General features: G+C 42.8%; 2 protein-coding genes across 6 annotated transcripts in view; one reads left to right on the top strand and one right to left on the bottom strand.

The window, feature by feature from the left end:
• Positions 1–1,397: 1,397 nt before the first annotated feature.
• Positions 1,398–20,652, bottom strand: FBP1 (fructose-bisphosphatase 1). 2 transcript variants are annotated; one of them, XM_034773791.1, is made up of 7 exons: positions 20,365–20,650; positions 14,459–14,621; positions 12,158–12,250; positions 9,998–10,138; positions 8,426–8,563; positions 3,769–3,888; positions 1,398–1,738 (listed from the first exon to the last, which is right to left on the bottom strand). In XM_034773791.1, exons 1-7 carry the CDS (start codon positions 20,532–20,534, stop codon positions 1,547–1,549), a joined length of 1,017 nt encoding a protein of 338 aa, XP_034629682.1. In that variant the 5' UTR covers positions 20,535–20,650; the 3' UTR covers positions 1,398–1,546. The 2 variants fall into 2 exon arrangements, with proteins under 2 accessions (XP_034629682.1, XP_034629683.1); XM_034773792.1 differs by lacking the exon at positions 1,398–1,738 and adding an exon at positions 1,945–2,102 and having other exon boundaries at positions 20,365–20,652.
• The window catches only part of AOPEP (aminopeptidase O (putative)), a 368,640-nt gene continuing 367,793 nt past the window's right edge, over positions 20,078–20,924 (top strand). For all 4 annotated transcript variants that reach the window (XM_034773788.1, XM_034773786.1, XM_034773787.1 and 1 more), the window contains exon 1: positions 20,078–20,164. The gene's annotated coding sequence lies outside the window, so the exon portion shown is untranslated. The remainder of the gene's footprint in view (positions 20,165–20,924) is intronic.

Genomic DNA, 20,924 nt, shown 5'->3' with positions numbered 1-20,924 from the left:
TCAGCATAAAACACAGCTAAGGAAATACTAACAGGTACAGTATCCCTTGTACCTATCGTTTCATGTGCATGGATTGGCTTGTCACTCTAATGCGAATTTTAAATATAAAAACCCTGGAGACACTTCTAAGCTGCATGGAGCCTTGAGAGAGAGCTGGTAGGAGCTATGTCCTCAGCCTCTGTTTAGATTTAAAAACAAAAATATGCTTACCTGAGGCTCTAGAGCCCCAACATTAATAATGCAGTGAAGTCTCAGCAGCATTAAGGAGCTATTTCAACAGGAACTCAGTGAGACATATACAGAAATTCCTTTCACACATCCACTTTTATCATGCTGGGAAGCATACCCTTAGTCTTTTCCCAAAAGCATATCAAACATCTTGCCATATATTTGGAGGTCACCAAATTCAGACTATTTCAGACCAGAGAGAGCAAGTTCCAGAATCTGAGTCCTCAGAATGCCCTGCAAGTTGCTCCCTCCTATTGGGGGAGGGGTCCCTCTTGTGGTCAGCAGGAAGAGGCGCTTCCTTCAGGTAGGCTGGTCCCAGGCTGCTTTGGGCTTTATTGGTCATAACACACACCCTACACTCTATCCAGAGACTGATGGGCAGACAGGGGGGATTTTGAAGCACTCATAGGAGCTCACCAATTAGCAGGTTAGTGTGTGGTTCTGGAAGGTCTTAGTGGATTTATGGCTGCTTGAGGGGCACAAGAGTGCCTTTCCGTGGCTTCACTAACAAACCACATCTTGCTGTACACCTGTTATGATCCATGCTTTCAAGACACCTCTAGGAACAATAACTGGGGCTGAACTTCTCAGCAGTAGCGAGGCTTCAACATACAGCAGCCTGCTTTTGGTCAAAGAGCTAAGCATAGCAGAGCTATACCCTCTGAACATAGTCCCTCCAAATCTAGATTAGCCTCAAAGGCCTCATCTAGACTAGAGTTGAATGCCAGTCAGCTAACCGTTGTAAATGCTAATCTAGATGCACCATAAATATTTGTTGCTGATCAGAATGATCCTAGGTTGACCATAATCAGGAACAAACATCTGTGTCCTGGAACAAGTGTTTGTGGAATATCTAGATTAGCATTTACAAATGTTGCAACAGGACTGAAGATTCTAGTATTTACAAGGCCCAATAAGTCAGGCTACAAGGAAACTGCAGTCAGCCATCTGCAGGGAGAAATCTTTCAGAAAAGTATGGTGTTCCCTGTAAAAGGCCCTCTGCTGTGGCATTCTTTAGCACTGGAGGGAAATGAGATGTTTGCAAATGGCCACTGTACCTACAACACAACTTTTTTTTAATCAAATATGGTGGATTGTGTAGTTATGAGGTAAGAGGAAGCACATTATTCCCTTAAAGTTTTGCTTTAATGCCACAGTGAAAAAATGCATTTTTGTTGCACATATTAACAGTTTATTTTTTGGTAAACACAATGAAAATATGGTTCTCTTGCTTTCCTACAATAGCTTAAGTCACTAGTACTTCACAGGATGTTTGGTCCAATTGTAAGGCACTTCTTTGTACTGCAGCAAGACTATTTCACTTGGCTGAATGCTTCTTGACCATGTCAATGTACTCCTGCACATCATCAGGAGATCCCAGAGCAATAGGTGCTCTCTGGTGGATATCCTCAGGCACTATATCCAGTACTGCTTGGTTCCCTGTAGTAGCCATTCCCCCAGCCTTCTCAATTACAAAAGCCATGGGGTTACATTCATAGAGAAGCCTCAGCTGGAAGACAGAAGCCAAAATTATAGTGACCACTAGAGTACACTATTGCAGGATATTTTGTATAAAATGTATATCGAAGTTTTCTAGTATTAATCATACTAAGTAGAAAAATCAGCAGTAAATATTTCATATTTACCTCTTGAAGCAAAGATCAAGCTTATATATGGTGTCCCTTTTTTCCTAGTATGGCCAAAACATCACTGTCTATATTTGTCCCCATCTCCCATATGGTGAACATAGTGTTGCCACGTGCTCTCTTTATGTAGATTGTTCACCTTTCTGTTAACTGCAGGCATTGTGCAGCACTTGAGTGAATGCTGAGTACTGTAGAGAAGTGGTTCTCGACCAGGGGGGCGTGGGTACCCTGGGGGTGTGCAGAGATCTTTCAGGGGGTATAACATCTAAAATATTTGCATAGTTTGCTAGTGCTTTTTATGTAGCCTGTTAAAGTCAGTACAAACAACTTTCATACATACTTTCTCATTTTGTAAGCAATTTTTCAGTAATAGTGTGCTGCGACACTTGTATTTTTATGTCTGATTTTGTAAGCAATAGTTTACGTGAGGTGGAACTTAAGGGTCCACAAGAGACAGCCTCCTGAAAGGGGTAGAATAGTCTGGAAAGGTTGTGAATCACTGCTGTAGAGTGACTGACTGTGTGCACAACACTTAATGACTAGTTATGTTTAAAAAAAAACTACAGGTCACTGAAGTTTGCATTGAGAAAAAACTGATTGTGTCCTTGTTTGTGTAGATAAGACTGTTATTCATTACAAGCTGAAGCAATAATTCACCCAGAAGTTTTCAAAACAGATTGAAATTTTGCTGAATAAACAGTTGTCCTCCCCTATTCTTGGGAGGAGAAAGGGGAAAGCAGAGAAGAGAGCAGACTGAGCTCTACCAATTCTGTGAGGATGGGAGGGTGGAGTACGAATGCAAGTGCCTAGAGTCACAACACTTTCTCACAGACCACCAGAGAGTGGTGGCAGAGAGTAGAGGAACAAGTAGTAGAATGGTCTACAAGCAATAGCTCCCTTAAGGCAGTGGTTCTCAACATTTCCAGACTACTGTGCCCCTTTCAGGAGTCTGATTTGTTTTGTGTACCCTCAAGTTTCACCTCACTTAAACTACTTGCTTACAAAATCAGACATAAAAATACAAAGAGTGTCACAGCATACTATTACTGAAAAATTGCTTACTTATTTTGACCATTTAACTATAAAATCAGTTGGAATATAAATCTTGTACTTACATTTCAGTGTATAGTATACAGAGCAGTATAAACAAATAATTGACTATGAAATGTTTTGTATGTAGTGATTTCACTAGTGCTTTTTATGTAGCCTATTGTAAAACTAGGCAAATATCTAGATGAGTTGATGTATCTCCTGGAAGGTATGTGTACCCCAGGTTGAGAACCACTGCTTTAAGGCATCTCCAGGAGATTTTTATTTTAACAGCTGGAAGTTGAAGCTAGCCCATTTCAAACTGGAAATAGTGTACATTTTTAAGTGAGTAATTAACCAGTTGAACAATTTACCAATTGCTGGCAATCTTTAAATCAAGATTGGATGTTTTTCTAAAAGATATGCTTTAGGAATTAGTTTAGGGAAATTCTGTGGCCTGTATTATACAGGAGGTGAGAGGAGATGATCACAATAGTCCCTTCTGACCTTGGAAAGTATGAATCTATGAAAGAGGCCAGGGGATTGGGAGAGACTAGGGGGGTGGGATCCCATGGGTCTCTGGCACAACCAGGAGAGCAGCAGAGGAATCCTACACTGATATGGTGAGAGGGCAGAACTGACTGGCTTATTGGGGGAGCACCTAGTTCTTAATGTGTTTTAATGCTACTTAAAAAAATAAAAAAAAACCTGCAGTGTCAAGCCATGGCAGTAGATATATTCTTGCAATTTGTGCACTATAAAACATTTAAAAACTGGCTGTTAATTTGTAAAAGTCTTAATAGTTTAGACAACACTGATTGCATCAGACTACATACTTTCTAAAATTAGGTTAATTCATTTTTACCTTTCCTTTGGGGCTTTTGGAGTTGGCCGGATATAAAAAGATTCCACCATACACTAGAGTACGATGTACATCAGCTACCATAGAACCTATATACCTCGCACCATACGGAGAGCTGCCATCCTGTATAAAGACATTTGATAAACAACCTTTGATTAAATCTTGTTAGCTTTTTAGTGGTAATAACTTGTCTCTTGCATAGTGGTTTTTCATCCACAGAACTCAAAGTAATTTACAAAGAAAGCTTAATTATCATCCTCATTTTACAGATGGGAAAACAGAGGTACTGGGCAAGTCATCTTGCATCAACATCATACAAAAGGTCAGTGGCAGAGACAAATGTGTCACGGACTCCAGATTCCCATTCCAGAGCCTTAAGCATGCTACCTTCTTAGTACTGACAAGACAATGTTAGAAACTAGAGTTGCCATCTTCCATTGGGCAGAAAAAAAAACAAACCAAAAAACCCCAAACCCAGTGCTGTCCCTTGCTCCTCTCCATCAAGTTGTGCCCACCAGATCACACCACTTCAGAGTTATAAGTTAATCAAATCTATAGCAGAACCCCTGTTTTATGAACTAATGGGGGAGGATCAAATTCATAACTTGCAACATCTCAAAACTGCAGTAGGTACCAGTGCATAAGCTGCAGTACGGTGCATTGCATCATCACTTTCTTCATGTTCTTCAAACACTGAAAAACAATTTCCAATGCACTGGAATCTGAAGGGCTGTTGATATTTGAGGTCACTATTAATTATTCTTAGTAGTAGTACTATTAGTACTTCCACCTCCCTCCCCACAACTCCCTCCAGTCAGGAAAAATGGCTCCTAACTGATTGTTCATAAGGCTAGTGTTTGTCAATAGAGGTTTTATTGTATTTTGCTCTATGGCAGTGGTCTCCAACCTCTCTACACTCAACATCACTTTTTGATGTTAAGGACAATTCAGGATCTACCCCACCCCTTCCCCGAGGCCCTGCCCAGTCCACCCCGCCCCCCCCATCCTCACTCACTTTCACTGGGCTGGGGCAGGAGGTTGGGAGGGGGTGCAGGCTCTGGGCTGGGGCCGAGGGGTTTGCAGTGTGGGAGGGGGCTCCGGGCTGAGCCTGGGGCAGGAGGAATGGGGGGGTGCAAGCTCTGGGAGGGAGTTTGGGTACAGGCGGGGGGCTCTGGGCTGGGGCAGAGTATGAGGTGCAGGAGGGGGTGTGGGCTCTGGGAGGGGGTGAGGGTTGGGGTAGGGGTGCAGGAGAGGGTATGGGGCACTGGCTCTGGGAGGGGGGCACTTACCTCAGGTGGTTCCCAGTTGGCAGCCCAGTGGGGCTTGGTTCCACTCAAGCACGTCAGCACTTCCTCCCTATCACAAGCCAGGCCATCCCCCAACCTGCCAGCCAGTAGTGCACCATGTGGCTATGATGCTCCCAGAAGGGGTCAACGTGCCTCTGCGGCCCCTGGGGGAGGCATGTGGCTCTGCATGCTACTGTTCTCTGCAGGCACCGCTCCCGCAGCTCCCATTGGCCACAGCTCCCCGTTCCTGGACAATGGGAGCTGCAGGGGCGGTGTTTGCAGGCAGGAGCAGCACATGGAGACCCTTGCCCACCTCTGCCCTCCCCTCACCCCCAAGGGGCATGCTGGCCACTTTAGGGAACGGTGTGGGGCTGTGGCAGGCAGGAAGTCTGCCTTAGCAGCAGGCAACCCCACTGCGCTGCCACGGCCGGAGATTGTGATTGAGTGGTCGATCCTGGAGACTCTCCCAGTCTATCGCGATTGACGGGTGGTGACCACTGCTCTAGGGACTACTTCTGCCCTTTATACCCTACTGGTGGCAGGGGAGGTATTCCAAACTCTGCTCAATGGTTAAATGCAGTGGGGAGAAGAGTCCTCTGTGTTGGTACCTCTTGTCATGGATTTTTCCTTGGCAACTCCTTTCCTTCTGATATGATTAGGGGCAGGGGATTCAACATCCCATCCTCCTGCCTCTTCATGATATCTGAATGGTGTCTAACTAGTCCCTTGTATCAAGAACAACCAGTGTGGCACTGGGCCCCACAGATTGCTGTGGAGGGAGAAATGCTGGTTTGGCTCCAATTAGTTTTCAGCTTTGCAACAGGCACAGTGTGATGATGTAGCTTCTAACCTGCAGTTGGACTAGGCTTCAGGACAAGCAATGTTTAAAAGCATCCTCTCTCAGAAACCAGAGGAGTGAGCCAGAAGGCTGAAAGCTAGGTCATTTAGTTTAAAGCTAGGCAGACAGAAACTATAAAAGTTAGACTGACAGATTTTCTTTAGGCTTTGTTGTCCTCTGAAAAATCTTCACAAACTAACAGTGAATGGCTTAGCAAGGAGATGTGGCACTTTCCCTCAAGGCCACCAATTCAAAGAGGATTTGGGACAGAGAAAAAGGTTATCTAATTATCTGCTTGGAATGATTTGTTAGTAGCCTCTTAAGTTTTGTGAAAGCTTTTGTTAGCCCTCTCAGCAGAGAGGAATCAAAGACTTAATGAGAGTGGAGACTTTCTTCCTACTCTTGGGGTGACTCTGCATTGCATTGTGGAGCATGCTGCCCAGCTGGGGCAGACAGATGCTAGCTCTGCTTCATCAAACATGCTAAAACTAGTAATGTGGCTAGAGGTAGCACACAGGTGGCAACTTGGGCTAAGCACCCAGCTACATACCCTGACATCCAGCTGGGTTTGCAATCAGGTGGCTACCCCCAACCACATTGCTATTTTTAGCATGCTAGCTCAAGCAGAGCTAGCATGTGTTTGTCTACCCTAGCTGGGAAGCACAGTCCCAGCTGCAGTGTAGATGTACCTTTGGAGATGGTTTTCTAGTTCAGAGACAGTTAGCAGTATAGGGAAGCTTGAATTTCAGATATCGCATTTAACGTGTATGTGTCTCCAAAGCTGTCAAGTGAGAACTAAGTATTTTAAAACCCTATAAAAATCCACATGAAAATATGCTTCTTTGAGATGGCATGTTGTATTGTAAAAAGAATTATGCCCTATTATAGTTGTGCTGATAGCAAAGGAAGATCAATCACTGCATACAACACTGCTACTGATAAAGCAGCATCTTTCACGTTTGCAATAGCTGACTTTACTTCAGTCTGATTTTTGAAGTTAGCCCAGATCTAACTCCAAAGAGCTTCTTAATTTTATCAAGATTCTCAGTGGTTCAGTTTATCAAATCAAGGTCCTGCTAGCTCTGACACAAGTTAACAAAAATCCCTAAGGTTTTATTTAACTTAAGGCAGGGGTGGCCAACCCATGGCTCTGGAGCTGCATGTAACTCTTCAGAAATTAATATGCGGCTCCTTGCACAGGCACCGACTCCGGGGCTGGAGCTACAGGCATCAACTTTTCAATGTGCCAGGGGTGGGTATGTGCACTCACTGCTCAACCCCTGGCTCTGCCCCCTCTCCACTACTTCCCTCAAGGCCCATGCTGCACCCTGGCTGCTCCCCTGAGCCTCCTGCACACCGTGAAACAGCTGATTGCAGTAGGGGGGAGGCCTGAGGAGGTGCTGATCCACGGGGCTACTGTCAGGCAGGATGCGCTGTGGATGGGAGGAGGCAGAGCTGATGGGGGAGCTGCAGCTGGCATATTACTGTGGCTCTTTGGCAATGTACTTTTGTAAATTCTGGCTCCTTCTTAGGCTCACATTGGCCACCCCTGACTTAAGGTATTCATCAGGTAGTACTCAGCCAATGCAATTAGCACTGGACATAGATAAGATGTAAAGTCACCTGTTGTCACTAGGGTTCCCATGTGAGTTTTCTAACAGTGGGTGGTAGCTCTGGGGACCTGTCCAGACTCAGTTCTGGGTAATTAAGGAGGAAGTTAACATCCAGTTGGGTATGACAGAGGGAATGTATCTAGGTTCTTATTGGCACCTATCAATTTCTGGCTTCATGGCAGGTATTCACATAGCTTTAAAACAGACCCTGCCATTTGAGTAGTCCTTTAAGCAAGAGGATAGTCATAGTCATCTTGCAGCAGCACTAAGCACAAGTCTTGTTTCCACACTCATTCAGTATTCCAGCCAATTACCATCAGATGGACCTGTGTTGTGGGAGGGAAGGAGCCGACCTCTCACTTCCTCTTAAGTGCTGCTCCTATAGCAGTGGATGAGAGTTCCTCTCCACTCAGCCACCATAGAGCATGGCCTCAAACCCCAACGCCTTCCTAGACCCAGCACTGGCTACAGCAGCAAGGGAAACAGGATGGAAAAAATACAAGTACTTTATCGAAAAAGGGGGTGGGAGTTGTATGCCTATCACCATTAATTGGACTAGCTGCTGAAACTTTTGAATCAGCCACTCTGAGTGTTTTGTGGTGCTCCTTACCCCACCAAAATGAAGTTAACACAAAATGCTGGTGGACTTAAAGTATATAAGAGAGGGAAAAACAAGCTCTAACTATGTATAAACAAATAGTCAGCCATGGTGGCTTACTGATCCATAAAATGACTTCAGAGATTGCCAAGTTAAACAAAGCCTAAGAAATAGTTGGTGCACTTTGATTTGTACACTTAGTGTTCAGTCTTGTCTAACTTTGGCATTTACATTCAGTTATCATGCATACGTGCAGGGTGTCAAAGTTTGAGGCACTGACCATTTGCTTATCTTAGAAAAATTTCTCTAGAAAGTGAACATTTACCTGAGGGAATTTCTTCTTTTGAAGATATTCAGTAACTGCAGGATCAAAATATGCAGCATAGCCCTCATTGAGACTGTAGATATTTCCTCTCTTTTTGATTTTCACATTCTTCTCAACCAAAATGAATTCCCCAATTGCCTGACAATAATGAGAAAGCAAGTCAATAACTGTGTGCATGTTCTTCCCAAGACTAAAGGCAAGTGAATGCTACATACAATTTAGTGAAAACCTACTGCAGTTTCCATTTTCTTTTTACAATTCAGTACTGGAGGCGGGAAAAAGAGTACAGCTCTGTAGTCTTGGAGCAAAAGTCTTGCGTATTCATATAAGATATCCCAAAAGACCTGACTCATGCAAATTTCTTAACATGATCACTCCCCATCTCCAAAATAATTATCCTGTGTCAAGAGAGTAGTTTGATGCAAGTCCACTCAGTTCTTTATTTTCTTTTTACAACTGATAGTCCAGGTGCAATTGTGGGCAGGTTTTAGGGATTGTGAAGACCTATTCATTAGGAGCTGGACTGAGATTTCTAACTCAATTTGACTAGCCATGAGATGGTAACAAGTTTGACACTATTAGTCTGACCAGAATGAAAACAGTAATGTAGTGATGAAAGGATCTGTATATAGCAGGGCTTTGGAGTGGCGCACGGAGCAGTGGAGCTGCAGGTTTTTGGCTGGAGCGGAGCTGGAGCACAGCTCCAAAGCCCTCCAAAGGTATACTATATAATTACCAAATGTCTAAGGTATCTAGTCTCTACTGCAGTAAGTTTTAACATTTGTAAGAGGGGGAAAAAAAAAATTGTAGTCTCCTAGTTTCTAAACAAACTAAAAAGTTGGTAATACATGCAGACATTTAAACCATTACTATATGGAAAACATCAAATTCTACTTCCTTGAAACTACTGCCATGGCATATTCCAAACATGATTTACTATTGGTAAAAGTAACTGGCAAAACCTGATTTACAATAGAATGGCTTTAAATTAAACTGAATCACTGCAGACAACTGCACTGTGTGACCTTAAACATACTTTATTTCAAAAGTCAGATGGCCAATAGCTTCTAGGATGTCAAACACATGCATACACACTCCATACTTACTCTTTTAAACAATCAGGATGATCTGTAAGCGTAAGAGAATATTAAATGTATTTCTGCATCTCTAGCCTACTAAAAGATTAAAGGTACTAGAGTTAAGGAATGTACTAAATTACAAGAGACAGTCTTAAGGGAAATTCTGCAAATACAAAAAATGCTTAAATATTCATCACATCAGGTGGCACATGTATACTTTATTCTGACTAAATATCAATTTTGAGTGATATTATTAATGACCACTTTGCCTCCAGCAGAGGGGGAAGAATGCCAGAAGCCTTTGGGGGTTTATCTATTTTATTTTTATAGGCATATCAACTCCCATTGCTTCTCTTACTAGTACTGCATCTTCAGATGTTAAGATTTAGTTTGGAAGCAGGTCTGTATATTGATTCACTTAGGAAACATTTGTTCTGGAATTGTGTTATCTCTACAAGAGCAAACTATTCATACCAGATGTATGCTTCCTTACCGGGTCAAGCATAAAACAGTTGACACCAGATTCGATGGCTAGCACCAGCATTGTGGCACTCCCATAGAGGGCATAACCAGCTGCCACAAGATTACGTCCAGGCTGTAAAGCATCTTTCTCAGAAGGTTCCTCAGGGGAAGCCTGGAATAGGAAGGAAGAGTGTCAAGATTTTTTTTTAAACTAAAAATTCCCATGATTCATTTACAGGGATTTGGAGCAATCAAATTTTTGAACTGCTCTGCTCCGGCCCCGCTCCTAAGTCAGCATGCCTTCAACTGCTGAAGAGCAGCAATAACTTGATACCGGTTTTAGCTTATTGCTAGAGTAAGGTCACTAATTAAAGAAAAAAAACCAGAGAAGTCTCTCCTTAAAACTCTGCTGTTCTGTAATGCTGACAAAAACTTCACAACTATTAGGCTGCTCATGTGGTGATACAATATTGGTCAGCATGGTAGGCATTGATCTCATTGGGCTGGTCCACACTAACCCCCCACTTCGAACTAAGATCTGTTATTCACGTAGCTGAAGTCGAAATATCTTAGTTCGAACTTACCGCGGGTCCACACGCGGCAGGCAGGCTCAGTCGACTCCGCATACTCCTCTCACTGAGCAGGAGTACCGGTGTCGACGGCGAGCACTTCCGGGATCGATCCCAGAAGATCGATTGCTTACCGCCGGACCCGGAGTCCTGGTCCATGACTGGGGCTCCTAGGCGCTATAGTTATACAAATAATTCATGATGAAAGCAAAGGAGAGACAGACCCTGATCTGGCAAAGCTCTTCTATATATGATTAACTTTATAGTCAACTGGGCTGCTCACATGTTTAAATTTAAAGTACATTCATAAGAGCTTTGCTGGATCAGGGCCAAAGTGAGAAGTCAAATGTTAGGGTGGAATGCAGGAAATAGAAGATGGGGTAGAAATATGTAGTGTCTTGAAAGTGATGAGTAAGGCTGAGAGTTTGTCATGGATTCTGTGACCTCCATGACTTCTGCAGCGTCTGGTGTGCCTGGCTCAGGGGCAACTCAGGCAGCCCCTGCGCTAGGTGCACCAGCTGGAGTCTCAGGACCCCGCAACCCCCCTACCCTCAGCAGAGTTTGGGTGTGGAAGGGGACAGGGGGTTGGGGCATGGGATGAGTTAAGGTGGGCTCTGGCTGGCGCTTACCTGGGGGGCTCCCTGGAAGCAGCGACATAGCCAGGCAGCTCTGCGGCGTGCCTCTGCCCAGAGCACTGGCTTCGCAGCTCCCATTGGCCAGGAACCGTGGTGCCTGCTGCTGATGGGGGTGAGGTGCGGAACCAGATAAAGAGCCTGCCGGCCCCACCAACCCCCCTCATTCCTGCACCATCAGGGGTCCCAGGCTGTGTGCTGCCCCCCCCCCCCACATTTTATTCACAGGTATTTTTAATAAAATGTCTGACTTTTACTAAAAATGTAGCCTTAATGAGTACCTTCAATTTGATGCAGAAATCTGAGGCAGAATTTAAAAAACAAAGTGGAACTTTGGTCATAATGTTTACAATTGATTAGTGCCAAGAACTTGTTTTCTTTTGCTCCCAGGGGAAGTGAGCCCAAAGAAGTTACTTTCAGGTGCATCAAAACCTGGGTCAGGGTGGTTAAAGATGGACAGTGTGTCTTGTCTGAATTCACAGTAGTTTCCATGACTGAGACATGTTAATCCTGTATTTCATATGCCTGCAAATGACTTATCTTTCAGAATGAATTAGGCATGTTAAATTTACAAGCAATGCTTCAAACTGAATCTCATCTTGGAAGCCGGTCCTCAGGCTGATAGGACTACCTGTACAAGATGGGAGAACCAGTTTAATTGAAGAATGCACGTAACTCAGGTAGATTAAATTAGTGTTTTGTTTAGTCTCAAGTTGTATGAGTGAGTATGAAGCATTTAACTCCTGTTATCCTTGTCATTGTTAGAGGAATCTAACTGGCTGAGTATCAGTCAGGATTGCATGTATCTAGGTCTATGAACCATGTGCTGTGTATCACTCAAAGGTATTGTGTAACTGAGCAGTTGTAGATTTAGCTGGATTTCATTAAGTCTTCAGATCCAACTTTATTCCATCAGGAGCTGCTTAAGTGTGAAGAATTACTACTCGCCCCCTATCCCAACTGTCTTAGCATGACAGCATCCCACTTTACCTTTCTGTAGATGGCAAAGATAGTTCCAATTGAAACAAGGCAGTCAATGTTAGAAGAGCCATCGAGAGGATCCATGCAGACTATATATTTACCCTGGAAAATAAAGACAGAGGAACTGGATTTAGTTATTTGCCCATCTACCCCAAATAAATGTTTTGCCACCTAATCTACTCAGACTAATTTCTAGCCAAGAACATTTTAAACTAAGGCTACGTATACACTAGAAACCTCAAAGCACTGCAGAGAGAGCACTCCTGCAGCAGTGCTTTGAAGTGTGAGTGTGGTCACATGTGAGCAGTGGGAGAGAGCTCTCCCAGTGCTCCTGGTAATCCACTTCCAGGAGGGTATAGCTCCGAGTGTTGGGAGCCCAGCTCCGAATGCTTGGCGCCTGTCCACACTAGTGCTTTAAAACGCTCAAACTTGCTGCGCTCAGAGGGTGATTTTTCACCCCCACGAGCCAGCAAGTTAGAGCGCTATAAAATTTAAGTGTAGATAAGCCCTAAGGGAATGTTATGTAGCTATATTCAAGAAGTGGAATAATATTTTGATGGTTTATTTTTGGCTAAGTTTTCACCACTGTCTAATTGCTTGAGCGTCTGTATGAACAGAATTTGGGAAATGTTTAACTGAAAGAACAGATGATGCCACTGTTCTTGTAATGGCACATGCAGTGCAGTAAAGTCTTGCTACAGCCACAAAGAAAAATACTGAAGCTAAAAGGTCAACCCTAGCTCACTGTATGCTTAATTATTACTACACTTACAGTAAGCCGCAACTGCTAGGGAGGCCCTGCAACACCTAGCACCCTAGCTGTTTTTTACCTTTTCATCTTTTATAAAAAGAAAATTGTGCCTTAATTTACACAGTAGCACGAGAAAAATTGAGATCAGTTTTTGTTTAGGCTCATAATTTGAACCATTTAAAAAAAAAACAAAAAACCACAACCCAACCTGATCAACAACAACACCTAACTCCTGAATAATGTACAGTGTACTTCAAAGAAACACCAAACTGAGATTTGTTACACCTGCTCACACATCCCACTGCCAATGTGTGGCTTTACCATCATTTACAAAAAAAAAAAAACACAACCTCCTGCTGCTGCATGGAAGACTCAGACAAGGGATACCAACAAAGGGAAATTTCTCTAATCTTTTACTTATAAGTTACTTGTTCATAAAAGTAAAAAAAAAAAAAGAAAAAAGGAAGTGTTTAAGTGGATTGTATCCTTTTAATCATCATGATCCCAGAAGCTCATTTAAGTCCAGCAATCCTTAATAGCAGTGCTGGCTCTTTAACAGGGGCAGTACTTCTGCGTTTGCTAGAGCATGTTAGCGAAGATTCAGCAGCAAAATGCTTTAACACAGTCTCAGATAAAGTTTTAAAAAAAAAATAAAGTTAAGGTGTTCCAGCACTGAGTCTTGTTAGCCTTTTCAACTGGAGGTTCTGTTTAATTGACATAAGGCACCAAAGTGTTCCAACAAAACAAATTCTATTGTACTTTGATAAATTTCTTTAGGAAAAAATTAGCAAAACACCACCATAATTGTGGCATGGTGACATCAAAATGAGTCAGGAGCAATTCACGAATACTACTCTCACAAGTGTATACATTCCCGCAAATACATATAAATAATGCAGCTGCATAGGCCACATAGTAAATTCAAAAACTTGTTTTTATTGGTTTTTATTTTTGAAGAGGCAGGAGAACAGTGGTAGAAATTTAATATTTCTAGGAGACTACAAAGCAGTTAAAATAAACTGTCAAAACCTACACTTACCCTAAAATTCAATGACACTGTCAATTCTTTAAGTCAGACCTTAAGTCCTCACTCCTACTGACTTCAGTGAAAAGTTTGCCTGAGGAAGGACCTTTATGGATTGATCCATAAAAATAGTCCAATAGTCAGACAAAAATGTTATAGGAAGAGCCTGCCTGAGAACCATCTGGGGGAGGAAGGAAAAAAACAAAAACAAACCCACAACCCACACATACAAATTGCTCCAGAGGTTAGGAAGTACAAACAATACCGAATTTAGGACTAAAGGGGGAAGAAAAGCTCAAAAGATGTGGGAGCAGAACTGGAGGAAAGAAACCAGGTAGGAGTGAATTGAAAATGTAGCTGTCAATATTTTCCTGTATCCAGAAAAAACAAAAAAAAAAACAAAAAAAAAAACACATCTTTGGCTAAGTGCCTTTGAAATCTTTAACTCCAGTTCAATTTTTACATATTTGAAGAAAAGTATTTGTAAAAAAGTTAACTTGAATCCAAGTATTGACAAGTTTTGTAAGTTACTAACCCTTTTTTCAGCATCTACTATTATAGCATTTTTGTTTTCTTCTGACACAATAACACACGTAGTGAAGGATGACTTGAGCATGTTAATCACCAGGTCATTGGAAAGGACATCCAACTTCTTTACTTGGTCTCCTGTCACATTGGTGGAACCAGCTATTCCATAGCTAAAGCAATGGAAAGAGATTCTCATGAGGAACAAAAATACAGTAGAACCTCAGTTATGAACACCCTGAGAATGGAGGTTGTTCATAATTCTGAACAAAACGTTATGGTTCTTTCACAAGTTTACAACTGAACATTGACTTAATACAGCTTTGAAACTTTACTATGCAGAAATAAAATGCTGCTTTCTCTGTATTTTTTAGCAGTTTGTTTAACACTGTACTATAATTGTTTTTTTTGTCTGATTGTGTACTTTCAATCCAAATGAGGTGTTTGGTTGACTGGTCAGTTTGTAACTCTGGTGTTTGTAAATCTGCAGTTCTATTGTATGGCATTTTGTAAGATTAGGAGCACTGTTCCTGGCCCTTCCAACATTGGAGAGTTTACTTTATGCCATCATAGACCTCCATCTTCTATTATAATTTTTGGATGAGACTACAATTCCATTCAATTGTTTTGATCTAGTGGCCAGTTAACTGCCTGATTCTTCTTCCTCCCCCTATCCTGAAAATAGAGGATCCTTCATTCTGAGATTTCCATACAGCCACTATTGTCTCAACTCTACAAGATAGTCACTATTTAAGAAAAATTCAAAAAGCATTTAAACATCTATAATTAGACAAGCTCTGCTGGAATAGGTTAAGGCTTAATTAAAAGGACTAAAAATTGGTAGCAATGAATCCAGGTTCTTCAAGATAATAGCTATGACTTGAGATTATCTGTGACCGCTTGTTCTTTCCTTCTGTAGCATCTCTAAATATCCTTGTTCTTAGCTTCAGCCAGCCTCCTTCATGAGGTTTGTGTCTTGTGACCTCATTAGAAAGCTTATGCATTAGAGATTAGTCCACCCTTATTTGTGTTCAGGGCTTTTGAATTACACCCACATCACCATTGCATCCTGGGGAATTTCCACAGCTGCCTCCCAGCAGCTCCATCATAGGAGGGTAGCTCTATTTGTAGCTAAGGATGCATCAATTCTGCTAGTGGGAGCTTGCAGGAAGCTTCCACTGAAGCTGCCCATCTCCCCCACCCCTCTAGCTGTCTCCACCCATCTTCTGGCTTGTACAGAGCAGCTCCAAGACCACAATGAGACATATGGCAGGCACCATGCACTACTGAAACAAGCACTCGTGCTCCTCCATGCCAAACTGTCTCCAATGAGATGACAGGTGTTTTTGTTCCCATCAGCAAGAGCTGGGAATGGACACTATCGTATTGGGTATTTCTTAAATCTTGAAGGCAAATTACCATTGTTTTGTCCAGTCTGCACATTTAAAGTCAGTATGGCTTGATAGTCAATTCTGCAATTTCCTTCTAACGAGCATGGTTTAACGGAGCATTTCGCAACAATTTCCTTCCATCCCCCACTGCTTCAAAAGATAAAGAAGGCATGTGATAGTATTTCTCACCCATGTATACATGACTTGAACAAACACCTCAGTGGAAGATAATTTCCTACCAAGGCCAAGAGGAAAAGGAAAGTGCTGCCACCTCAGTCTCCAAACAAATTACACAGATACTGTATTGAGTGAAGCTTCTGGAGCAGTTTTTAAATGGTCAGACAAAGCTATCTGTGTCAGACAAGAAACATCCATAATTCAAATGGGTACAGTTCTCACATGTGTACATAAACTTTTTTTATTTAAAAACAAGAACATAAAGTTCAATACACAAAATTCTCCATGCTGGCTCTCAGTTTTCAGCTGGCATGAAAGTGCTGCAGTTGATCTCTGAGAGGTAGTAAGTAGGTTGAGGGAAGAATTCTTCTGTCAATCCAACACTTTCTACACAGGTGTTACACTGGCAGAGCTACATCTCTCAGGATGTGGATTTTTATCCGAGAGACATAGCTATGCCAGCGTAAGGTTCCAGTGTTGATCAGCCCTATATTTGAAGTCAAGATAGCTAGTCAAGTCATTTGTAAGTCCACTGAGAGGTTTTACTTCCATTTTACAGCAACTTTCACAACACAAGAAGTTTTGTCAATTTTCTCTAGTGCTAACATTCATTTCCTAATTATAAAAAGGCTACTCTGTGCTGCTGGAGGTCTTTTGGATAACATGTTTTCTGTCATTTGCTGTAAGCTGTCAAATTAGTAGAGTTTCCATTAAGTTTCTCACTAATAAAACAGGTCATTATTGTAGGTATTTCTAGAGACCTGCTAAGTACAGTATCTGGAGAGTCATTAATATGCAAAATAATTAAAAATTCAGTTTATATTCATCATTGCAAGAAAATAAGCACTAGCTTCTTTCTGATGCTACCATTAGTTCACTGTAGTACTAGCTCTGATTGCCTAGATACTGGTACTGACAAGTCCCAGCTCCGCACAAGGAATGGCTCAGTCTTGTTCTTTCAGAACTTCATGTAAAACTCACTCCTCCCCCCCCCCGACTGCATTGTAAAAAAGGTTTTAATCAAACTGATTAGAGTAAAGTGGTTCTAGGATATTAAATCAGACTGCAGTTGATAATTCAGCCATAAGTCATCAAGACATCTTCCCATTCAAAAATTAGAAGTTGTTGAAAAAAGTTTAATTGCACAAAGATTATCAACTGCAGGCTCCTTTGAAGGCCACTTCATATCTTAGCTTCTACCATTATCAGTTATAGTAGAGCACCAGTTCTGCTATGGTTAAGGTTAAAACCAGCTCTCTTTAAAACCCAACTCTGACTGCTCTAAAATCCAGTTACTCTGCCTGCATTGAAATTGTCTTGTTCTCTTCTTTAAAAGAGTCAACACTATTGCATCTACCTTCAGTAAATATTCACTAGAGAGAGGAGGAACAGAGAGGGTTTTACAAAATTAGATAAATGCTGAAAGCTTGTCTACATGGTGTTAGTTCACCCCAGCTGGAGTGTAAATTCTAGTGCACACCAGCATGCAGATACTTGCTGTCTGTGTGAAGCCTGCTGGTGTGCACTAAAAACTCCTTAGTGCATATTGACTTAGACATTAAGAAACTTAAGTGCATGCTAGCCGGGTCCACGTAGACAGCAAGTGTGTGACATGCTAGTGTGTATCAGAATTTACTCCACATCTGGGATGCACTAATACCTCATGTAGACATGTCTTTAGATGGCGTTTTGGAACTTCTAATCATTTGGTTTACCTGCCAAGCTAATATAAAATTTGAAAGGTCATTTTAGTTTTTTTTCCATTATACTCTGGAGTCTAAATCTGAGGTTTTTAAAGTAAAATAACAGGTGATACTGAGAGCATTGAGTAAAAAAAATTTTTTCCACTCCTTTAAGGTAGCTTTTTTTGTGCAATGTGACAAAATGCACTATTTCCACGGAAGCATGAGCTGAACTGAGAGCCTAAGGCTGAGAGTTTAACATCCCTTTAGCATGTGAAAGAATGCACTATAATCCAAATAATATTTGCATTTATAAAATTTCTCATTGGCTGTTAGTCACAACCAATAAAGGTAGTAACAAAAGCAGAGTGAGTACAACTGCAGACCATCTCTTGTCCTTGATCTCTGTGCAGCTCTGCTAATGCCAAGAGTTGCTTACTGTTTAACAGATAACTCCCATTGGCTGTGGATGTTGGTGCATATAGAAGTTTCACCTAAAGAAAGAAGGGCAGGATATCTAGAGTGATAAATAGGCATGGGAGAATTTGATTAATATAATTTGACTAGTATCAAATTAAAAATGTTTATCGTCTATTTAAATTTTCACAGCTGTGCTAAGCTTTTTTATGTTTATATATTTAAATTTTCTCAATTGCAGGAAATTATGGGGAGGAGGGGCCCAGACAGTTATTTGATAGTATATGCTGAGATTCAAAAAGTTACAGCTTTATAACCATTGACAAGTTGTCAACATCAGATGTCAAAATATACAAAGTAAATATCCTTAAATCAAACTCTAAAATTCGTAGGCAAAGTAAGAAATGCTGTTTATCTGTAAATTTTGATCATCGGTGGAAGTTTTGTTGGTTTGTGTGTACAGTGAAATCAATGTTTATCAACACTCATCAATTTAAAAATTGAATCTTTCCAAGTCTGGTTAAGTGTCTCCTGTATAAGTCTGCTTTCCCCACTTTCACATGATTGTTTCTTGCATCAGGATTTCTAAGATCACACCACTTTATTTTTAGTTGACCTATTTAAAAACTACTGGCAAAGATATTTTACAGATTTAAAAAAACAAACACACACACACACACCACAACCCTGCTTGGACACAAATGAAAGGCTATTGAAAATTGTAGCCACACTAAAGTGAGCAATAGATAAAATGGCTTAAAGTTTAGAATTGCAGCATTAATAGTTGGCTAGTACTTTAGCCATTTTAAATAATTGTAAAGGGCAAAAGGACTTTTATTCACGGTCCAGTCTCTCTGGAAGCTACATATTGAAACATGCCCCATCTTCTTTCTTCTGAGTGCACTAGTTTGGATTAGATTGCTTAAATACCAATATTAAATAAACTGCTTAACTAAAAAACAGAACTGAAGTTTCTGTTCATTAAGCTACAAAGGTTATATGGGCTTTGCAGACAAGCAAAGTGGGTAAACAGGGAAATGTGAAGAGTCTATCTTTTAAAGTCATGATACAAACTGAGATTAGCAAGAAAACTCATATGTGAGATTGAGCTAAGCACTTTTTGTGCAAGAAGATTTCCCTGAACTGTAAATACCCACCATTTGAAGCAACTACCACCCTCTGCCAAAACAGTAGGCTAGAGGACAAAGATTCCAACTTAATTCTGAATTTAAACATTTCAAAATTCTTTTAATATGACACTAGTATTTAAGTACTAATACAGTGCAGTTGTGTTGTCTGCAAACATATCAATATTGAACAATATTGACACAGGTAATAAGCTTAAGTGTATATTTGTCAGAAAGAGATGGCAAGAATACTCAGGTAGGCAGGGTGTGTTGCCTAACTAACAGATTAAGCATTATATGTAATAGTGTTACAATGTATCCATGATAATGCAGCCTGTCAACACTGGTTTTGCCGTACCTGGCTGGCTAAGCACTTTCCTTCCTATGTTGTTTACACAGAGTCAAACAATGTCATCTTAACTGTCAATGTAAGCTTCCTCCACGTTGTCCAGTCCTTACAAGGCAACTTTAGTTTGATAAGCAGAAAATGAAATTAGTCTTCTTTCTAAGGGCACCTTTGGGCCACGCTTCAGAGGACGGGAGTCTTGGTTTTTAGCGGGGTAGAAATTTTATTCCCAATAACCTGTAAGCCTGGGATTGCAATTAATGTGTGCAGGCCCCTATAACGCCGCCTCGTGCTCTACAGTTACCTAAACTACCGTCCCTGCGCTGAGGGGCCTACAGGGCGAGGCCCCAGTTCTGCAAAGCCCCACCGAGCGGCGCTCTGCGGCAGGGGCGCCGGAACCGGGGGTCCCAGGGCCCCATCAGTTCACCCGCCGTAAGGGGATGGGGAAGTACCGAGCAGGGGGCGGGGTTTTGGGGGGAAGAGGCGGTGCAGGGGCGGGGTCTCGGTTGCGGCTCCGGTGGCCCCCGCACCTTTAGGGAGCTTCCGCCGCTCCTGGCTGTGCGGGGCCCACCCCGGGTAAGGGCAGTTTCGCTCAAAGACCCCCCGGAAGCCCTTCCCCTGCCCAGGTGGCGGATTCCCGCCTCGGCGGTGCAATCCAGGCTGGGCTGGGGCGAGCGGCTGAGCCCCTTCCTGCGGCAGAGGGGCCAGGCAGGGCGGCTCTGCCCCCCGGGGAACCCCGGCTTGGGCGAGGGGGCTGGGGCTGGCGGGCGACTCACAGGTGGGCGATGCCCGCCTTGCGCACGGCGGTGGAGATGGCCTTGACGGCGGTGCAGACCGCGTTGAGCAGCTGGGTGAACTCCCCGGTGCCCTGGGCCCGCCTCCCCTCCTCCATCACGAAGCGGGTCAGGGTGACGACGTTGGTGTCGAAGGGGGACCGGTCCGTCATGGTGGCGGCAGCTGCGGGGGCCGGGCTGGGAGACTGACCGACCGCCACGGAGCCGCAGCGAGACCCACACGCCGCCCCCTCCGCTGCCGCCCGGGAACTTCACCAGCCGCGGGGAGAGGGAGTGTCCCGGCCCGGACCTATCGGCAGGCGGGGTGGGGAGCAGCCGGCCCCCGGGATCCGCCCCCAAACCCGGTCTGCTTCCCTGTTACCTCTTCCCCACATCCTTCTCTCAGCCCGGCCCCCGGCTCCTTTTACCCCTTAGCTCCGCCCCCAGGACCCGCCTCCCTCCGCCCCCAAACCCAGCCTGCTTCCTCGTCACCCTCTTCCCCACATCCCTCTGTAAATACACTACAGTAAATAAAATTTATCTGAAACATGCTGATTTCTTTC

This window comes from Trachemys scripta, chromosome 6 (genome assembly GCF_013100865.1).
Source record: "Trachemys scripta elegans isolate TJP31775 chromosome 6, CAS_Tse_1.0, whole genome shotgun sequence".
In the NCBI taxonomy this organism is placed as follows: domain Eukaryota; kingdom Metazoa; phylum Chordata; order Testudines; family Emydidae; genus Trachemys; species Trachemys scripta.
Note: the sequence above shows the minus strand (reverse complement) of the source record. Positions and strands in the feature narration are given on the sequence as shown.